The sequence below is a fragment of the Dicentrarchus labrax genome, unplaced genomic scaffold (assembly GCF_905237075.1).
Source record: "Dicentrarchus labrax unplaced genomic scaffold, dlabrax2021, whole genome shotgun sequence".
Taxonomy (NCBI): Eukaryota; Metazoa; Chordata; class Actinopteri; family Moronidae; genus Dicentrarchus; species Dicentrarchus labrax.
This window is the reverse complement of record NW_026136711.1, coordinates 13,820,911-13,836,938: the sequence shown is the minus strand read 5'-3', so window position 1 is coordinate 13,836,938 and position 16,028 is coordinate 13,820,911. Positions and strand designations below refer to the sequence as shown.

At 39.8% G+C, this 16,028-nt stretch overlaps 1 protein-coding gene across 5 annotated transcripts in view; it reads left to right on the top strand.

Moving 5' to 3' along the window:
• slc2a9l2 (solute carrier family 2 member 9, like 2) overlaps positions 1-14,257 on the top strand; it is a 95,974-nt gene extending 81,717 nt beyond the window's left edge. For all 5 annotated transcript variants that reach the window (XM_051414697.1, XM_051414695.1, XM_051414694.1 and 2 more), the window contains exon 13: positions 13,901-14,257. In XM_051414697.1, the coding sequence (XP_051270657.1) occupies positions 13,901-14,143 (243 nt within the window). In that variant the 3' untranslated portion in view covers positions 14,144-14,257. The remainder of the gene's footprint in view (positions 1-13,900) is intronic.
• Positions 14,258-16,028: the final 1,771 nt, after the last annotated feature.

Sequence of the window (16,028 nt, the reverse complement as noted above, 5' to 3'; positions counted from 1 at the left end):
TATTCTTTATTTACTGTCTCTTCCTCTCTGTCTCACGCTTCCTTTTCTCTCTCTATTTGATGCCTTGTCCCAGACTTTAATGTCTCGGCAGGCATCCTAAACGAGTACATTCTTCATCCTAACTGCACCAAGTTGGATACAACTGGCTGCAATATACTTTGACACTTCATCAATCGTCTTTCACAGATCTGTTTCATCTCCGCATGTCAAATCTTTACACTCATCTCGACCAGTACATGATGAATACGCGTCATTACCTGTGAAGACGATCTAATGACCACACAGCCACATGAATCATCACTTTATACACTAAATGTGATATTTATTTTCTTGCCTTGACCTATACAGTAGTATACATCAAACTCTATGAACAGCTCTATCTTTTTTATAAAGCAAATGCTACTATAGACAAGATGTTGTTATTGGATTGCAGGGAAGAGAAATCAATGTGACATTTTAGTTTTAAATGGTCATCTAAGAAGTCTGGCTCTTCATTTTACTGCCCATGTATTTGTGTACCAGCCTTGTGCTCCTTTTAATGTCTCCCTTCTCTCAAAGTCTCATCTTCTGCAATACAATCACATCTTTCTCTCAAGGACTTTAGCTAAGGGATTCATCTGCCGTTCCTTCGACCTCTTTTACATATTTAAGCAACTATAAATATAACTTGTTCCTTTCTGTGTCTTGATCCTTAACTGTGGCTTTGTGTTTTTCCTTTTCACTCTCTCTCTCTAACACATCAATCTCCTAAGGTCACAAATACAGTAGTTTGGTGTGTGAGCTGTGTTGTAAATCAAACATATTATTTAGAAATTAGTACCTCTTTTACAGGTTGCATGTTTATGTTTTTGCTTGAGGAAAAAGCCTCAAGGTCCAGAGGCCTAGACCTTGTGCAAGCATTCGCTTTATATAAATGTAAGGTGTTCCTTAATGTGTTGCTATAGTTTCAAGTTGATATTTTAGCAAAACTTGTTAGCAAACAGTTGCACATTTACATATTCAGCAAATATGGAGCAACATTAGCATTCATTTGAAGTCATGTTTGTGTCTTACTGATTAAGTCCAATATTCACTGCAGCTCTGTTTTTGGTCTCCACCAACTCCTGAGGGAAATATCTGTCTCTGCTAAATGTGTTCACCAGGTACTGACGTTGGTCTGAGCAGGTACAGCCTTTTTTTCAGGATGTGATTATGCACTGATGAAAACATACCTATGAATATTATACCACTAACCTCCCTAACCTTAAACCTATCCCAGTAACTACAGACTGATTTCAGTCATCCTTTCTACTGCAAGTATTTGCTCCTCTAGTTATCAGTTGAGGCATTTTACACTGCTCAATAACAAAAGGTGTTGTATGAAGTACTCTTTTGGTATCGGTATCACTTCAAGCGTACTGGTATTGTCATTCTTCAACAATACCCAGCCCTAGTCAAGACTGATTTCGCTATGCTAAGCTAGGCTAATCAGTGCCCAACTCCTTTAATCAGGGATAAAACTGTGTAGCCACATTCCACTGTAAAGATATCCTTCCTTAATTAAACACATGATCCTTTGTCTGAAAAGTCGATAGACATTTATACTATAATTGTTACACATCTACCCGACAGTGGATATCATTTTACATATTCATTTTTTATTTCAGAGTGTGAGAGAAGTGAAGTCCTACTGTCTGTTATAATTGCCCTCTGTGCCGAGGACATAGTTCAGCTCAGCTTTTTATAGAGGCAGAACTTTGCCCTTGGTCATTATGTCCCACTTGTCCCTCATTAGATCCTAATGGCATTTGACATATCAATCTTCAAGAGTTGAAAAAATATAGATATGTACGCTGGAGTTCATGCCCTCTTAAACCGGCAGTTTTCTCAACTTATTCAAACACTTTTTGCAGAAAGAGCCAGGGGCTTGTTTTGACCAGTTCAATAACAATAATTTACTGATCTGGTGCTGGTATTCATTCAGAGATTTTACTGAAGAGATATTTTATTATTTTTTTTAAGTTGTTTCTCAGTTGTTTGCATACAACAACAAAATACTCTGCAGGTAGGAAATATCTTCATAATTGAATACATAAGGTACACAAAATGTACTTCATATTGAAGGGTGGCTTGTTCCATGCAGTATTAAAATTCCAATCTTGGGAACATAATGAAGTAATTTTTCCTGGAAGACTCTCCCCAAAACATTGACTGACTGGAGAAACTGAATGTAGGCAAACATTCATTTTAACGCTTCAAAGCTCTAAGTGGCATGAATGGAGAATCTACATACATATCTATCTGCTTAATAAATGGATTTAGAGTAAATGCATTTAATTGCATGTTCAGTACTGAGGCACCATAGACGGCATTATAGTATCTATAGGTACAGGTGGGTGTGTTGGTGTTGCACTCACCAGCTTAAGCGCATGCTAATCACACAGCATTATTGACAGACTGTGATGAAGCCCAAGATGTGTCATTTTATAATTCCTTTGCCTGTACCTTCACTTAAATTATTCTTACTGCTGGCAGTTTATTTAATCCAGAGGCTATCACCCTTTTGCGTGCCTTATCTGCATCTTTCTTGTCTTGAATTTTTCCAACACTTTCCTGTGCCTAGAAATGTTGTGCATGCGTGAGCATCATGCTGTGTAACGCAAAAATGAGTCTGACCTCTAGTCGATGCAGTTGGATGCAGGCATTTAGCCCCAGGCATTCATCAGGACATTTTCAAGCAGTATTCAGTTACAGTCACACTCTGCTGAGGATAAGCACAAACGACATGAGCACAGGACGTTTCAGGCATAACCCTGTTAAATTCTGTAAAGGAGTAGGGACTCTGAAATTCATTAACACATCACTGTGTTGCATCCAACAATAAACCTAATGTGACGGAACTACACAGGAAATTCAAATTACCTTGTATTACAGTGCAGTATCTCTATTACAGCATGACTTCATGAAGTGAATAGCATGTCTCATTCTGTTCAAGCTCAAGTGCACATGTAGAGTTTTCACATCGCGACTCATATCATTAAATGGCATACTCCTATGCTACAGCTCTTTCATATATTAAATGTTAATCAAAATGACATTAGTTACATGGTCATGGTAAACACTGAAAAGTTAAATTGAGCACTGTATATATCTATCTAGCATAAATGCAGTTTCCTTGGAGCTTTACTTTACTATAGATATACCAGTGGCATATGCAATTACATGTCCAGTAAAAATCATGTACCTCCAAATAGCTTGTTTGCAGTCACATGATTCTGATGACGGATGAACTTAAGATGGAGGGCAGGAAGCGAAAAGAAGAATGGATGCTGTCCATGCTGTGCTAGTTTACACAGTATTAGAGAGAAAGGTACAAACTGAATCCTATTCAATGTTTCTACTAAACTGAAAGAGTTTGTATGGGTTGTGATACATGACTGAAGGGGATCTTTAAGCTCAAAAAACTAGTCACAATGTGGTATTAGTAATTGTAAAGGATCTGAATACTGATTACACCACTGTACAGTACAAAAAATGTCCTTCACTGCTGCTGCAACTTTAATATTAAAATGCATTATTCCACACACACATACATTTTCTTACTGCAGCTTAAAGGTCGTGGTCATAGAGAGACAGAGTTAGACAAAAGTCAGCGCAGAAGTTCGAGATCAGAGTGAAACTGTGCTTGCGGCATGCTGGACATTGTGGTGACGTTAGGTTGACCTTCTGTCAAATGTTTTCTGCCTGTTTTCTCTGCAGCCCCTGCAGATAAACCTAATTTTGTCCTTTCTGTCAGCTGCACCATTGTGTCATGTGTGGGAGGCAAGAGTGAACTGAAAAAAAAAATAGCTGAAAAGGTCATTTTAAACACTCAGATACTGGTTTCTTAGAGAATGAAAGTTGTTCTTATAGAATCAACTGGTTTTTATCCTTTTTACTTTAGTCTTATCGATTTTAAGATGAAACACAAACAGGGCACAAAAATATAACACGAGAACAGAACAGATCTTCAGGGGCAATACGGTACTTTGCTCACAATGATTACAGGTTTCCTGCATGTGATGGGTTATCTCCCCAATTTTCACAGGAGGAACAGATGTGTGTGTTATTTCTAAAGCCTAAAGTGTCCAGATACAATGTTTTGATGAGCACAACCTGGACTGGTTGTATCTGATGTTCTGCTGCAAGTATGTGATGCACATTTCTGCTGAAATGATCAGATGTTGGTGCTAGACGAAAAGTAAGGGGATCACAAGTTATTGCAATTCATCCTCTTGAATATCTGTAACATATTTCACAGCAAGAAAGAAATTTGACTCCGAACCACAAATGCTATCTCATGGTAGTGGAAGAGTCAGAGGAGCAGCAGGCTGTAGTTGTTGAGATGTTTTAGTCTGGGCCAAAGCCAGAGGAAGTATGTGTCTCTGCTTTCCAGTCATTCCCAATGTACACAATTCCAATTCTGTTTTGGGACCCCAGTATGCAGAAATATTCAAATACACCAGACGAAAATAACTCATTTATACCACATGAAAAAGACTGCATGTTATTAGCATAAATTGGGCTTGTATCCAAAGGGGAGACCTGTGGGTTCCGATAGAACCCATTTTCAATCAGATATGGTGAGGTCAGAGGTCTAGGGATCCCTTTGAAAATGGCCATGCCAGTTTTTCCATCACCAAAATCCCAACATGCTAGCTAATGGTACTACATTGGTACAAATGGATGTGTAAGGTCTTCTCGTTTCATATACCAGTATATACACTCTAGCTTTAAATGCCTCTGAAAGACGGGTAGAGTGGCAGACGTAATGGTTTATAGGTTGGCAGATCAGATTTCAGGGGTGGCCAATACCACCCTGTGCACCCCCCTGCCTAGAACCCTGTTGCTAGTGTTGCTAAAAAAATAAAACTATTTAACATTTAACATCAAACAAATTAAAAAGTTAAAACTGTCAAAAGTATACTTCTATCCTTGAGTGTGTCACTTTTCCAGTGTAAACATACCAAAAGAAAGAATTATTATGGAGTGTTAAATTAAGGCACAGTTCATTAATAAAGTAACAAACGTTTTGTTCAAGTCGAAGCATTTTATCCAATATTTAACAACTGCTGTAAAATCCTGTCATAGAATCTCCTTTCCAGCTAACCCTAACATGAAGCATCCTGTTCTCCACTGAAACCTCTGTTTTATGTAGATTGCTCATTTTTATGGATCAAAGTGTCCTGACATTTTTCATTACTCATAGCATTCACTTTCCCTGTTGTGCCAGATTAACACTCACACTATAACCAGGTGGTGGATATCTGTTGCCAGGAGTAGACAAATGGTATTGTGGAAGTAATTTTGAAACATCTACAGATGTGTTGGTTTCAGCGTGTCAGAGACGTCTGGTGTATGTATTCCTATCAGTCAGTATAAGCGTTCATTAGTTTTAAAGATCAGAGGCGGCTCACTGTGTTGTCAGGAAAGTACCAAATATAAATTGGTATGTGAAACCCATCTGGAGAGTGTCAGCAGCTCCACAGGACACAAATTATACATCTCAACATAGTCTTCCTTAATGCCAGATTGGTACTCATGAGCTTACATATATGTAAGTCCACAAGTACCAATATGAGCACGCCTGCCTCGCTGTGTTATGGACAGGTAGGAATACAGAGTGGGAAGATGTAATGTGTTGATAAAATAGAAGGCTCCTTCAATTTGATGGATGTACAATGAGATTGGTGGTAATAGATGTCAGTCAGTGGAAGGGCAAGCAGAAGTGGAGCTGCATATGTAATTAGACAGATAATAGAGGCATACAGCAAAGAGGTAGTGATGGCACAGGAGGAATGGATTCGGAGAGGCAAAGGGAAGAGTGCGGGAGATAAAGCTGACCAAGGCGAGGAAGGAGCAGACAAGTATGAGAGACAGAAAGTGACAGAGGGTTATTTTTAGGCAGCCAATGCCACAAATATTGTAGTGTTGGATTTGTTGGACCCACTTAGACACACACTAGGCACAACAGATCACAGCAGTGATTCACTGGTTGCTGACTGACACCTGAAACCAGCTCTGACCCCTGTTCAGACAAAACACCACTGCACCATCACATCCCTTCACCTCTATGACGGTGCTCCTCTGAGGTGACACTGAGGCTTCTGCCCGGGCGAGTTTAGAAGCTTTTGAGAGTTAAAGAAGGGGGCACATGTGGAAATGAGTAAAAATGTGACTAAATGTTTAAACCCCTTATTCTTGGCAATTCCAAACTGTAAATGAATAATTGTTACATTGTTTCATCAGTGTGATAAACGAATGCCAAATGAACAACTTTAAATTATAAAATAATAAATAGTTGCTATTTGTAACTCGAAATAGCCTACAGCCATGGACAGTTAACGGTAAATGGGCTCCCGGGCACAGGCATGTAAAAGGTGACACAAAGACAGAAAATACACAAGACACAGTAACACAGCGGAGCATAAGATAGCCGCATTGTTTGTTGTTGTTTTCAGTTAACTGGTCGTATTTTTGCGTCTCTCTGTGGTCGTTCAAATGACTTTTCAGGAAATGTCAACAGTCACGTCATTCAAAGGTTGTGATACTAACAAGCCAACTACCACCTTCTGTCTCTGGGCACCAGTGCAACCTGTTCCACCCCCGACCACCCCCTGGCCCCACCTCTGTACTACTGGCATCAATAATTTAAGATGATTAAGTGACTTATTGACTCCTATTTTGGAGCTATGAATTATGTTTTTATCTTTGACTTCTACCCAGACAGTGCTGAGCATTATTATGCTCCAGGGTTGCCAGGAAATCCCAATGTCTCCATTTAAAAGAGCAGCAGTTTGCTCTGCTTAATATTAAACATTAAACTTTGTCACAGTTTTGAAAGGACTAATTATCTATTTAGATAACTAGAATGAAGCAGATCTAAGGTAAAGCAAAACCACAATATTCCCTGTAAGAGAATAAATTTAAATTTATTTTTTTATGTTTTTATTCAAAGGGGAGCGTTGTTGGCAATAGTCATATCTCCAATACAACATAGCACAGTAACATCTTACATTTTTCCCATGAGGAAATCTTCAAGTCTTATTCAACAGCAGTGCAGCAGCTGACCTCATTTAACCACTGTTGACGCATATTTTATTTGTGTTGAATATCAGACTCACCATCAGCTCGTTTTTAGCTGACACACTGTCGGGACCCTGTTGTAGTTTGCCACACTTATAGCCTTATTTAAAATTTCCTCAGAGGTCTCATATTTAGCTTGGCCTCTTCTTGCTTTTCTCATGGCTTTTTGTGGGTACAAATCCACAATTGGAAGAGATAGGCTGGAAATAATGGAAACCTTGGATTGTTGTGCACAGTCTGTGTAGAATATTAGCAAAGCAAACTTGTTTCCAGTGTGTAGGATCCCCTTCCAAGCATGAAGGAGAAACTACGGTGGCCTACAGTGGCGACCCGTGGCATCTGTGGATATAAGCAGCTCATTCTGAGGTATCATAAACGCAATTCTTATTTCCAGGTGACTATACACTAATAAAAACATATATATTCAATTTCTGCCAATAAATCCAACTAAATATTACACACTGGACCGTTAAGACAGAATTGATTTCATGACATAAAAAGACTTTTTCTATAAATGATATACAAATACTGCTCATTAGCCTTCAGTCCTCTGAACAGGCATGTATTACAGAGTGACGTAAATCACTATCACCTAGGACTGCTGAAAACCACATCAGTGGGATATACACATGGGACTGTTTTAGCTTTGAAGACGACCTTCTCTGAATCTACAGACTATAAACCTCTGGGGGGGGTTGTCCCTTTGGGTAGAAATGGGGATTACATTGATTGACAAAATCATCTTACAGCATGGTACATTTAGTTGCTGTTCTGAAGCTTTCATTCGGATCACACTAAAGGTATAAGATTAACCTTCTGACAGTGGTGGTGGAGATATTTAGATCCTTTACTTAAAGGCATAATGAGAAGGATTTAAAAAACAAACCTGAAAAAATAATATAGACTCATATAAAAATAATCCCTCTCAATTATGACCCACTAGAAGTGTGTTGCAGTGTCTGTATCCCCCTGAGACCCTGCACTCAGCCTCTGTTTTCTTGTTTTTCTTATTATTTTTGCTGTGTTGGGGACGTTTCTAGGCTTCGCCCTTTGGGCAACACAGTGTGAGGTCGGGACTCCATAACCGAGGGCGGGGCTGAGCTACACACACATGCACATACAAAGCAGAGGATAAAGCATGGCTTCAGCTGCCTCTACGGCGGCTGACAAGGGAAAACATGCTACAACTGCCAAAAACATTTCCATTAGGAGAAATGTGCCTTAGCTTCAGAAACAATGCCAATGCTGCATATCCAGTCTACCGCAGAAGTTCTGTGGTCTCTAGTAGGAGTGCTAATAGAATAGACTAGAAAGCCTTTATTGTCATTGTACAGAATACTACAAAATTAGGAGAGCTACTCCTGATCAGTGCAATAAGAAGAAAAGTAAAGTAGCATGGTGGCTCAGGATTTTAACTAGATAAACAGTCCTCATATTGCATTTAAGGGGTCATTTCACTGCTTGTTGGAGTTAAGTGCGCTTATGGCCCAGGGAAAGACACTGTTCTTAAGTCTGGTGGTCTGTGCTTTGATGGTCCTGTAGTACCTGCCTGAAGGCCACAGGTCAAACAGGTGGTGACCAGGATGAGAGGAGAAGAGCTCTCCTGTCTGCTGCTGGACAGCCGGTGTACCACATTGAGATATAATACACCAGTAGCCTACACTCTTGATGGTAGAGTGCTACAAGGACACCAGCAGCTTTTCTTCCAGCATGTTTTTCCTGAGCACTCTTAGGAAGTATAGTCGCTACTGTGCCGTAAGTGGAACAGCTATATTCTATATCTCTCATCTAAAACATCATCAGAGAAAGCAAAAACGACTGTCAGTCAAAAACTTATTGTATTGCCCTGTTTATGTATATACATATTTTATCTGGATCAATAATAACATAATGACATAACATGCAAATACACGTATAGTGTAGTATTGTTTTCAATGGTTGTATGACTTTGGTAATATATTTGATATATTTGGAAACTATAGACTATAGACTGATGGATGTGTTATATAACATAAAGAAATTCTCTCTTTTCTCTTATGACTCTGCATTATTTTACCTGCTCTGTGCCTTAGATTATAACCAATCCAGTCCTTTTAGCAATTTAAATATCTTTAAAGCAGACAGTAATCAGTTTTTAGCAGATGATCACTTGTCCTCCCAAGAGGATCTTCTCATGGATGTATTATTAGAACTTAGGTCTTTATAATTAATACATCCATGTATACATGTGGCGATGCAATTTTTCTAGAGAACTGATTGGCCAGTAGGTGATTCTTTTATATGTAAAACTGTCCTCATATAGTCTGTGTATTGAATTAATAAATAAATAAGAAAGGCTACTCTCAGGTCAAAAATCAAGCTGTTCCTCTTAGCACTCCCCATGGAGACCAGACAACGTCTGCTGCAGACTGGCTATGCAGCATTTTTCTGTTTCATTTGCTTTCAGGGGTTGGTGATTTTTTTTTTTTGATTTTGCACTGTTTCTGTATTTGCAGCATGTTTGCTGTTTATGCAGTTGTTTTGGCTTAAGCCACTCTCTCTCTCTCTCTCTCTCTCTCTCTCTCTCTCTCTCTCTCTCTCTCTCTCTCGTTGAGCAAGGGGGGAAACTTTAAATTGCAACGTTCATCATCATCAGTCACTACTATTAGTGTAGTTGTTGCTACTGTTGTTGCTGTGTACCTGTCTGTCTGTCTGTCTGTCTGTCTGTCTGTCTGTCTGTCTGTCTCTCTCTCTCTCTCTCTCTCTCCTCTCTCTCTTCACCCCAACTGGTCGAGACAGACGACCACCCACTTAGAGCCGATGGATCTGTCCTAGGTTTCTGCCTTTTAACAGGCAGTTTTTCCTTGCCGTTGTCGCCAAGTGCTTGCTTATGGTGGTACTGTTTGGTCTATAAGGAGTTCGGTCTAGACCTGCTCTATTTGAAAAGTGTCCTGAGATAACTTCTGTTATGAATTGGCGCTATACAAATAAAATTTAATTGAATTGAATTGAACTGATAAATTATAATGCTAAGTTAAAGTACTAATACCACAAACTTTGGTATACCAATAGCACAAACATGATTAAAAATGAATGCAAATCATTAAAAGAAAAATCAGCAAATCCTCACATTTGAAAAATTACATAAAAGATGATTTTTTTGCAGAATTGAGTAATTTACTAATAAACTTAAACTGATTTTTTTTTTCTTAACTTGTAAAGTAACTACTAACTTAAGGTACAACATTTTCCTCTGAAATGTACAATTACCAGAAGACATAGACTACAAATACAAGTAGAAAGTGGCATGGAAAGAAAATTGTTGTACTTCAGTACAGTACTTGAGTAAATGTAATTAGGTACATTCCATCACTGCCTTTTAATCTTAATATCTTAAGTCCTTAAATTCTCAGAAAAATAAACAAGTACATTACATAACAACTGGGCAACTACTAAGAAAGACTGTGTGATATGATCAAAAGCTCCAGAACAGCTACTAAATGGACCCTGAGGTGAGATTGTCAACTAACGTTTTCAAGGTCAAGAATGAGCTTTGTATTTAAGCAAGATTCTGACTGTCTGCTGTTTCACAATAATGTATTGCTGCTAAATTAGTCTGCCTTATCACAATGTAGCATGTTGTCCTGTGAAATAATTTATCTACAAAGTTCAATGTTTCAATTAAGGATTAATTTTTCATAAACATTTTTAAAAACCATTGTATTATTGAAATTGTAGTTTTTTAAAAAAAAAACATTCAGGAAAACAGACCTGTTTTTATTAATTCATGAAATATGTTTGTTTTAGAGATACATGGTTTTTATAGGACAGCAATGATATGAAATAAATATCTAACGGAATAACCTGTTGTAATGTATTGATCAGTGTGGGTGGTCATGGTTAATGATTTGTTAGTTATTTGTTGGACTTTTTCCAGCTATCAAACATTGAACTAAATGCAGCTGACATACAGATGATTTATTGATACTATGAAATATAAAATGCGGCAATAACATCTGGCAGTTTGTTTATGACATTTATAAAGAGTAATGAGCCATCACACACAATCACATTGATTAGTATACTGTGAGTTTGTATGCATTTGTATGTGTTGCTAATGAGTTGTTTGATCCATAACTGTGTTGCTAAATGATTGTTTGTCTTTCCATTGCCATGCTCCCATAATGTCAAGCAATGACATATGGTAATCCATAAAATCTTTAAATGCGTTGCAGAAACTGACCTTGAATGTGCCTCCTATTGTGAAGATTTGACACAATCCATAAAAGCCCACACATGCAAATAATCCACACACACACAGCTTGCACTCCTGCCACCGATGATGACTTAGTAGTGCCCCAGAATTGAGCGTGACAGTATTTCCCAGCAACGGACAGTCACTGGACCAGGGCATGTTTTTCAGTGTCTCCATCATATTTATGTCCACAGTGTGTGTTTAAACATCCTCCTCTCCTTCACTGTTCTGTTCTGTCCTGTCCGATTCCATACCCTTGTGTCCTGCCATATCCTTTCCCATTTTACACTACTCTGTCCTCGGCCGTCTGGTCCTGTTCTGTCTGTGGCACTGTTCCATATTATTTTGTCCTGTCCTAGACTGTCTCCTCATGTCCTGTCTTGCACTGTTCTGTCCTATCCCTTTCTGTTCTGTCCTGCCCTGTCCTGCACTGGCCTTTCCTATTCGAGCCTGAATAACACTGTTCTAGCATAGCCATCCATTCCTGTCCTGTGTCATCCTGTGCTGGCCAAACCTAATTTTTACCAGATTGTTCCATACTGTACTTTCTGTCCTATCCTGTAATGTCATGTCCTGTCCTTCACTGGCCTTTCCTACACTATTCTGTCCTGTCCCGTCTCATCCTGTCCTTTTCTGTCTCAGCCCATCGCGTCCTGTCTTGTCCTGAATTGTTCTGTCCTGTCCTGTCTCTTTTGGTCCTGTTCTGTCATGTCCCATCCTGCACTGGCCTGTTCTGTCTTGCATTGTACTGTCCTATCCTGTCCTGTCTTGCATTGTACTGTTCTTGACTTCCCATCTTGCGTTGTACAGTTCTAGACTGTCCAGTTTTGAGTTGTTGTGTCCTATACCACTCAGTGCTGCCCTAGACTGTCGTGTCCTGACCTGTTTTGTCTAGTCCTACTATCTTATCCTGCCTTATCCTGCACGGTGTGGCTTATCCTGTTGTAACTTGCATCGTTCTGTCCTAGACTTTCCTGTCCTGTTCTGCACTTTTCTGTGCTATCTCGTCCCTTCATTTCCTGTTCTATGCCATTCCGTGCTGTCTAGACTATCCTTTCCTGCACTGTTCTGTCCTTACCCTTGTCACGTCCCCTGCTGTCCTCTCCTTTTTAATCCCATCCCATCCTGCACTGGCTTGTCCAATCCTGTCCCGTCCAGATCCATATTGTTCTGGCCCTGTCTGGTACTGCACTATCCTGTTCCGTTCCCATGTTATCCTTTTCCATCCAGTCTTGCACCGTCCTGTCCTGTGCCATCTACTCTCTTTATGTCACACCACTCTGGGTGCAACATGTGTTTGAACATTAAACATACAGATATGATTTATATTTGTCTATGTCTGCAGCCCCTGATGAGTCTTTGCATGCCTAATTGTTTGCGTGTGCAGCAAACTGAACCCAGTGCAGTCACCACAGCAGATCAAAGGCTTATCCTTTTGTCAACAATGGGACTGTGTCATTCTCCTCAGTCCACGGGGCTTGCAATTCGATTAATCACAGACAGAGTGGACACAGAAATGTCTTGTTTATACCATGACTCATCTCAAATGACAACTGGGAGAGAAAGGCAGTGTTTTCTGCGGAACTTGCTAACTTTGCAGATGAGTGTTACGTCACAGAGATGGCATGGAAATTGGGTCAGGCCCTTTGCACGATGCTCTGTTTTTTTAGTGCTATTATGAAATACACTCAACAGAGGAAAACCGTGTCAGAGACTAACAGCAGTGGTGACATAACAGCTGAAATCCAAGCAGTAAGTAGTTCTTCAATGAGGTCATGGTTGTTTGGACACTGCATTTCTAATACCAGTTACATAGCACTGCATTTGAGTCCTGTCCCCTCATGAGCAAGGTATTAAACCCCTTCACACTGAGGGTCAGTCAATGTTCTCATGCAAAATGTCTCTCTCTTACTCTTCCTCTCTCTCTTACACACACACACACACACACACACACACACACACACACACACACACACACACACACACACACACACACACACACACACACAAGCAAACCCTCTCTCCATCTCTAAATCTCCCTCTGGGTAATCAGTCAGTGTGTATTTTTAAATCTGTCACTAATCTCTATTATTGGCATAACACACTGGACAAGGTTAGCGTTCATACTTTGGGTACTTTAATATTTTTCTAAACACAAACATGCATGCATATATTGTTCAAAAATCTGAAACACACATTCTCTGACTTACAACACCCTGATAGACAAGGCGGTGCACAACCTTTTGTGTGAAAATTGTGGGGGTGGTATATTTACAAACACAGATGACAGAACAGATGCCATAGACAACGTCTCTCTGGAGTTGGCAAGAGTTTCGGGTGCCTGAAAAATTGCAGGATTTGGCAGGAGAACTGTAATGCTAAAATAGGAACATAAAAATTAATGGAATGACTGACATTGTGTGCTCAGTTCAGTTTACTTTTGAAATTATGTTAACATTTTGAGCTTGATTAACACATTTTCATTCCTTTTCCAGAGTTCAGAGAATGTATGCTGTATCTTAACATGGACCTGTCTAATTCCTGCCTTTTCTCTTTATGCAGGAGAAGCTGCAGTCCTTTGCCTTCCTGGTGTTTGTGGTGGTGTGCATCTTGGGATCCATCTACCTTTATCTCGTTCTCCCTGAAACCAAAAATAAAACATTTATAGACATCAGTCAGAGCTTTTCCAAGATCAACAAAATCCCTGTCTCCTCCCCTGGCCACGAAATGGAGCTGGTTCTGTCCATTAAACCTGACATGAACGGAAAAGTCAAACATGTTGCTAAAATGGAGAGCTCCTTCTAGCTGGACTGTGAAGCAGGGTTGAAATACAAACCGAAAGTCTTTGTTGTTTGTACATATTTATTTAATGATGGTTATCAATGAAATAAAAATCTGTGCTTTTGGGTAGTTTCAATATATTTTGTAGACAGACATGTTTTATATGACTAATGTTTAGGAATATTACAGTATTCAGTTTACAGCAATTATTTGTTTATGTCTCTTATTAAAATGAAACAAAACATTTGTGATTTCATGTTCTGTTTACTAGTCAGTATAGAATATATCATCACAAATTGCATAAACCCTAGATTGTTGAGGTCCACTAATTTGGGCTATAGAAAAAAACAAAAATCATGCAAATATATAAATATTGAAAACACAGACTCTATGCTAATAACGAGCCATGGTTCACCAGAGAGCTGAAGTCTGAACCACATAAAAATCATTCTTACAGGGAAAAAAAAGATTAACAGAAACTGAAAAAATGGAGCTGGAGCACAAAACTGAGGCCTGTAGAAATATCAGATGGAGTAGAGGTTCACCAGGTGTAATGCAACGAAGGCGTGGCAAGGTGTCAGTAGCCCAGATACAGTGCCTAGATCCCGCCTCCTTTGCAGAGCAGATCTTCAATACCAGGTTTCACAGGACTGACCCCGTGGAGCACTGGACCCCAACCAACACCAGCAATGCCCCAGCAATCAGTGTGGAGGAGCAGAAGGTTGTTTCCATCCTCTCCAAGTTCAATGTGATGAAAGCTCCAGGTACTGATGGAGCAGCTGGACGGTGTGGTGGTACAGTTAATCCAACTGTTCCTGAATGGCAGCTTCGTCCCCATGGAAGAAGACAACCATCACCCCTCTCTCACAAAAAGCCCCACGCCTGGTCTTGGTGGCCTGCCTTACAGAAGAGCTCTCCTTGTCCACTTACTGCTTGATTTCACTGGGGACGGCTGTGTCACGTTGCAGCTGCAATGTGACGCTTATTGCTGCTGTTCTGGACAATGCTTGTTATTCCACCAAAAAGCGCCACAGCTTTCAGAAGCGTAACAGAAGCAGCTCTCCACTGGCTGGTTTTGACGGAAGCTGCACAGAGAAGATTGAACCAGGCAGGAAGGCAGACACAGAAAGGGCATAAAGAATTTGGTAAATTTTCAAAATAAAACGCTGTGCTGTCATAAAAACAGAAAAAAAGGGAAGCCATTTAACTATGTAGCCTACTTACCCGCAGTAGAAGTACAAAAATCAAGGAAAAAATCTGAGCAAGTCAACAAAATCAGGTGGGATAGGAGGGAACAAAACACCATGGTCCTTTAAAAGCCCTCTGGACCGCTTATTCACATTGCATTCGAGTACAACTTTTTCACAAGGAAAAGCAAGAAAAAAACATCAAGCATGGAATTTTTGTCGTTTTAATGTTGTTTGTAACCTATGACAATTTTTTTTATTATTATGTGATCGACAATAGTTTTTTAATCTTGAATCTTGTATATCTTATCTTTACCTGCTAAATGCTTTAGTTCACCATCTAGTCACTAAAATGGCTCCAGCGGTGAAAATGAAAGCAATTAAGTTATGGGCCACCAAACGAAAACAATGAGCCAAAAGAGGCTGACACGCTCAGCAGAACTGAGTGGAACTGCAAGTTTCCTACAAAGGTGTGCCTGACCAACTGGAAGCTGATTATTCTCTAAATGAACCAATCAAGCTCTAGCAGTAATGCAGCATCACTTCCTAATATAGACAACAAGACAGAGAGAGGACCCAGAGAGAACAGTAAAGCTGACAGGGACGGTTTTCTGGAGCCTCTCCAAATTTGAAAGCAGCCAAGGCTACTTCCTACCAGATGGCGGGAGCCAGCGGAGGAAGTGATCTGAACAAAGGCAGACAAGCGTGGCATTGGATAGCAG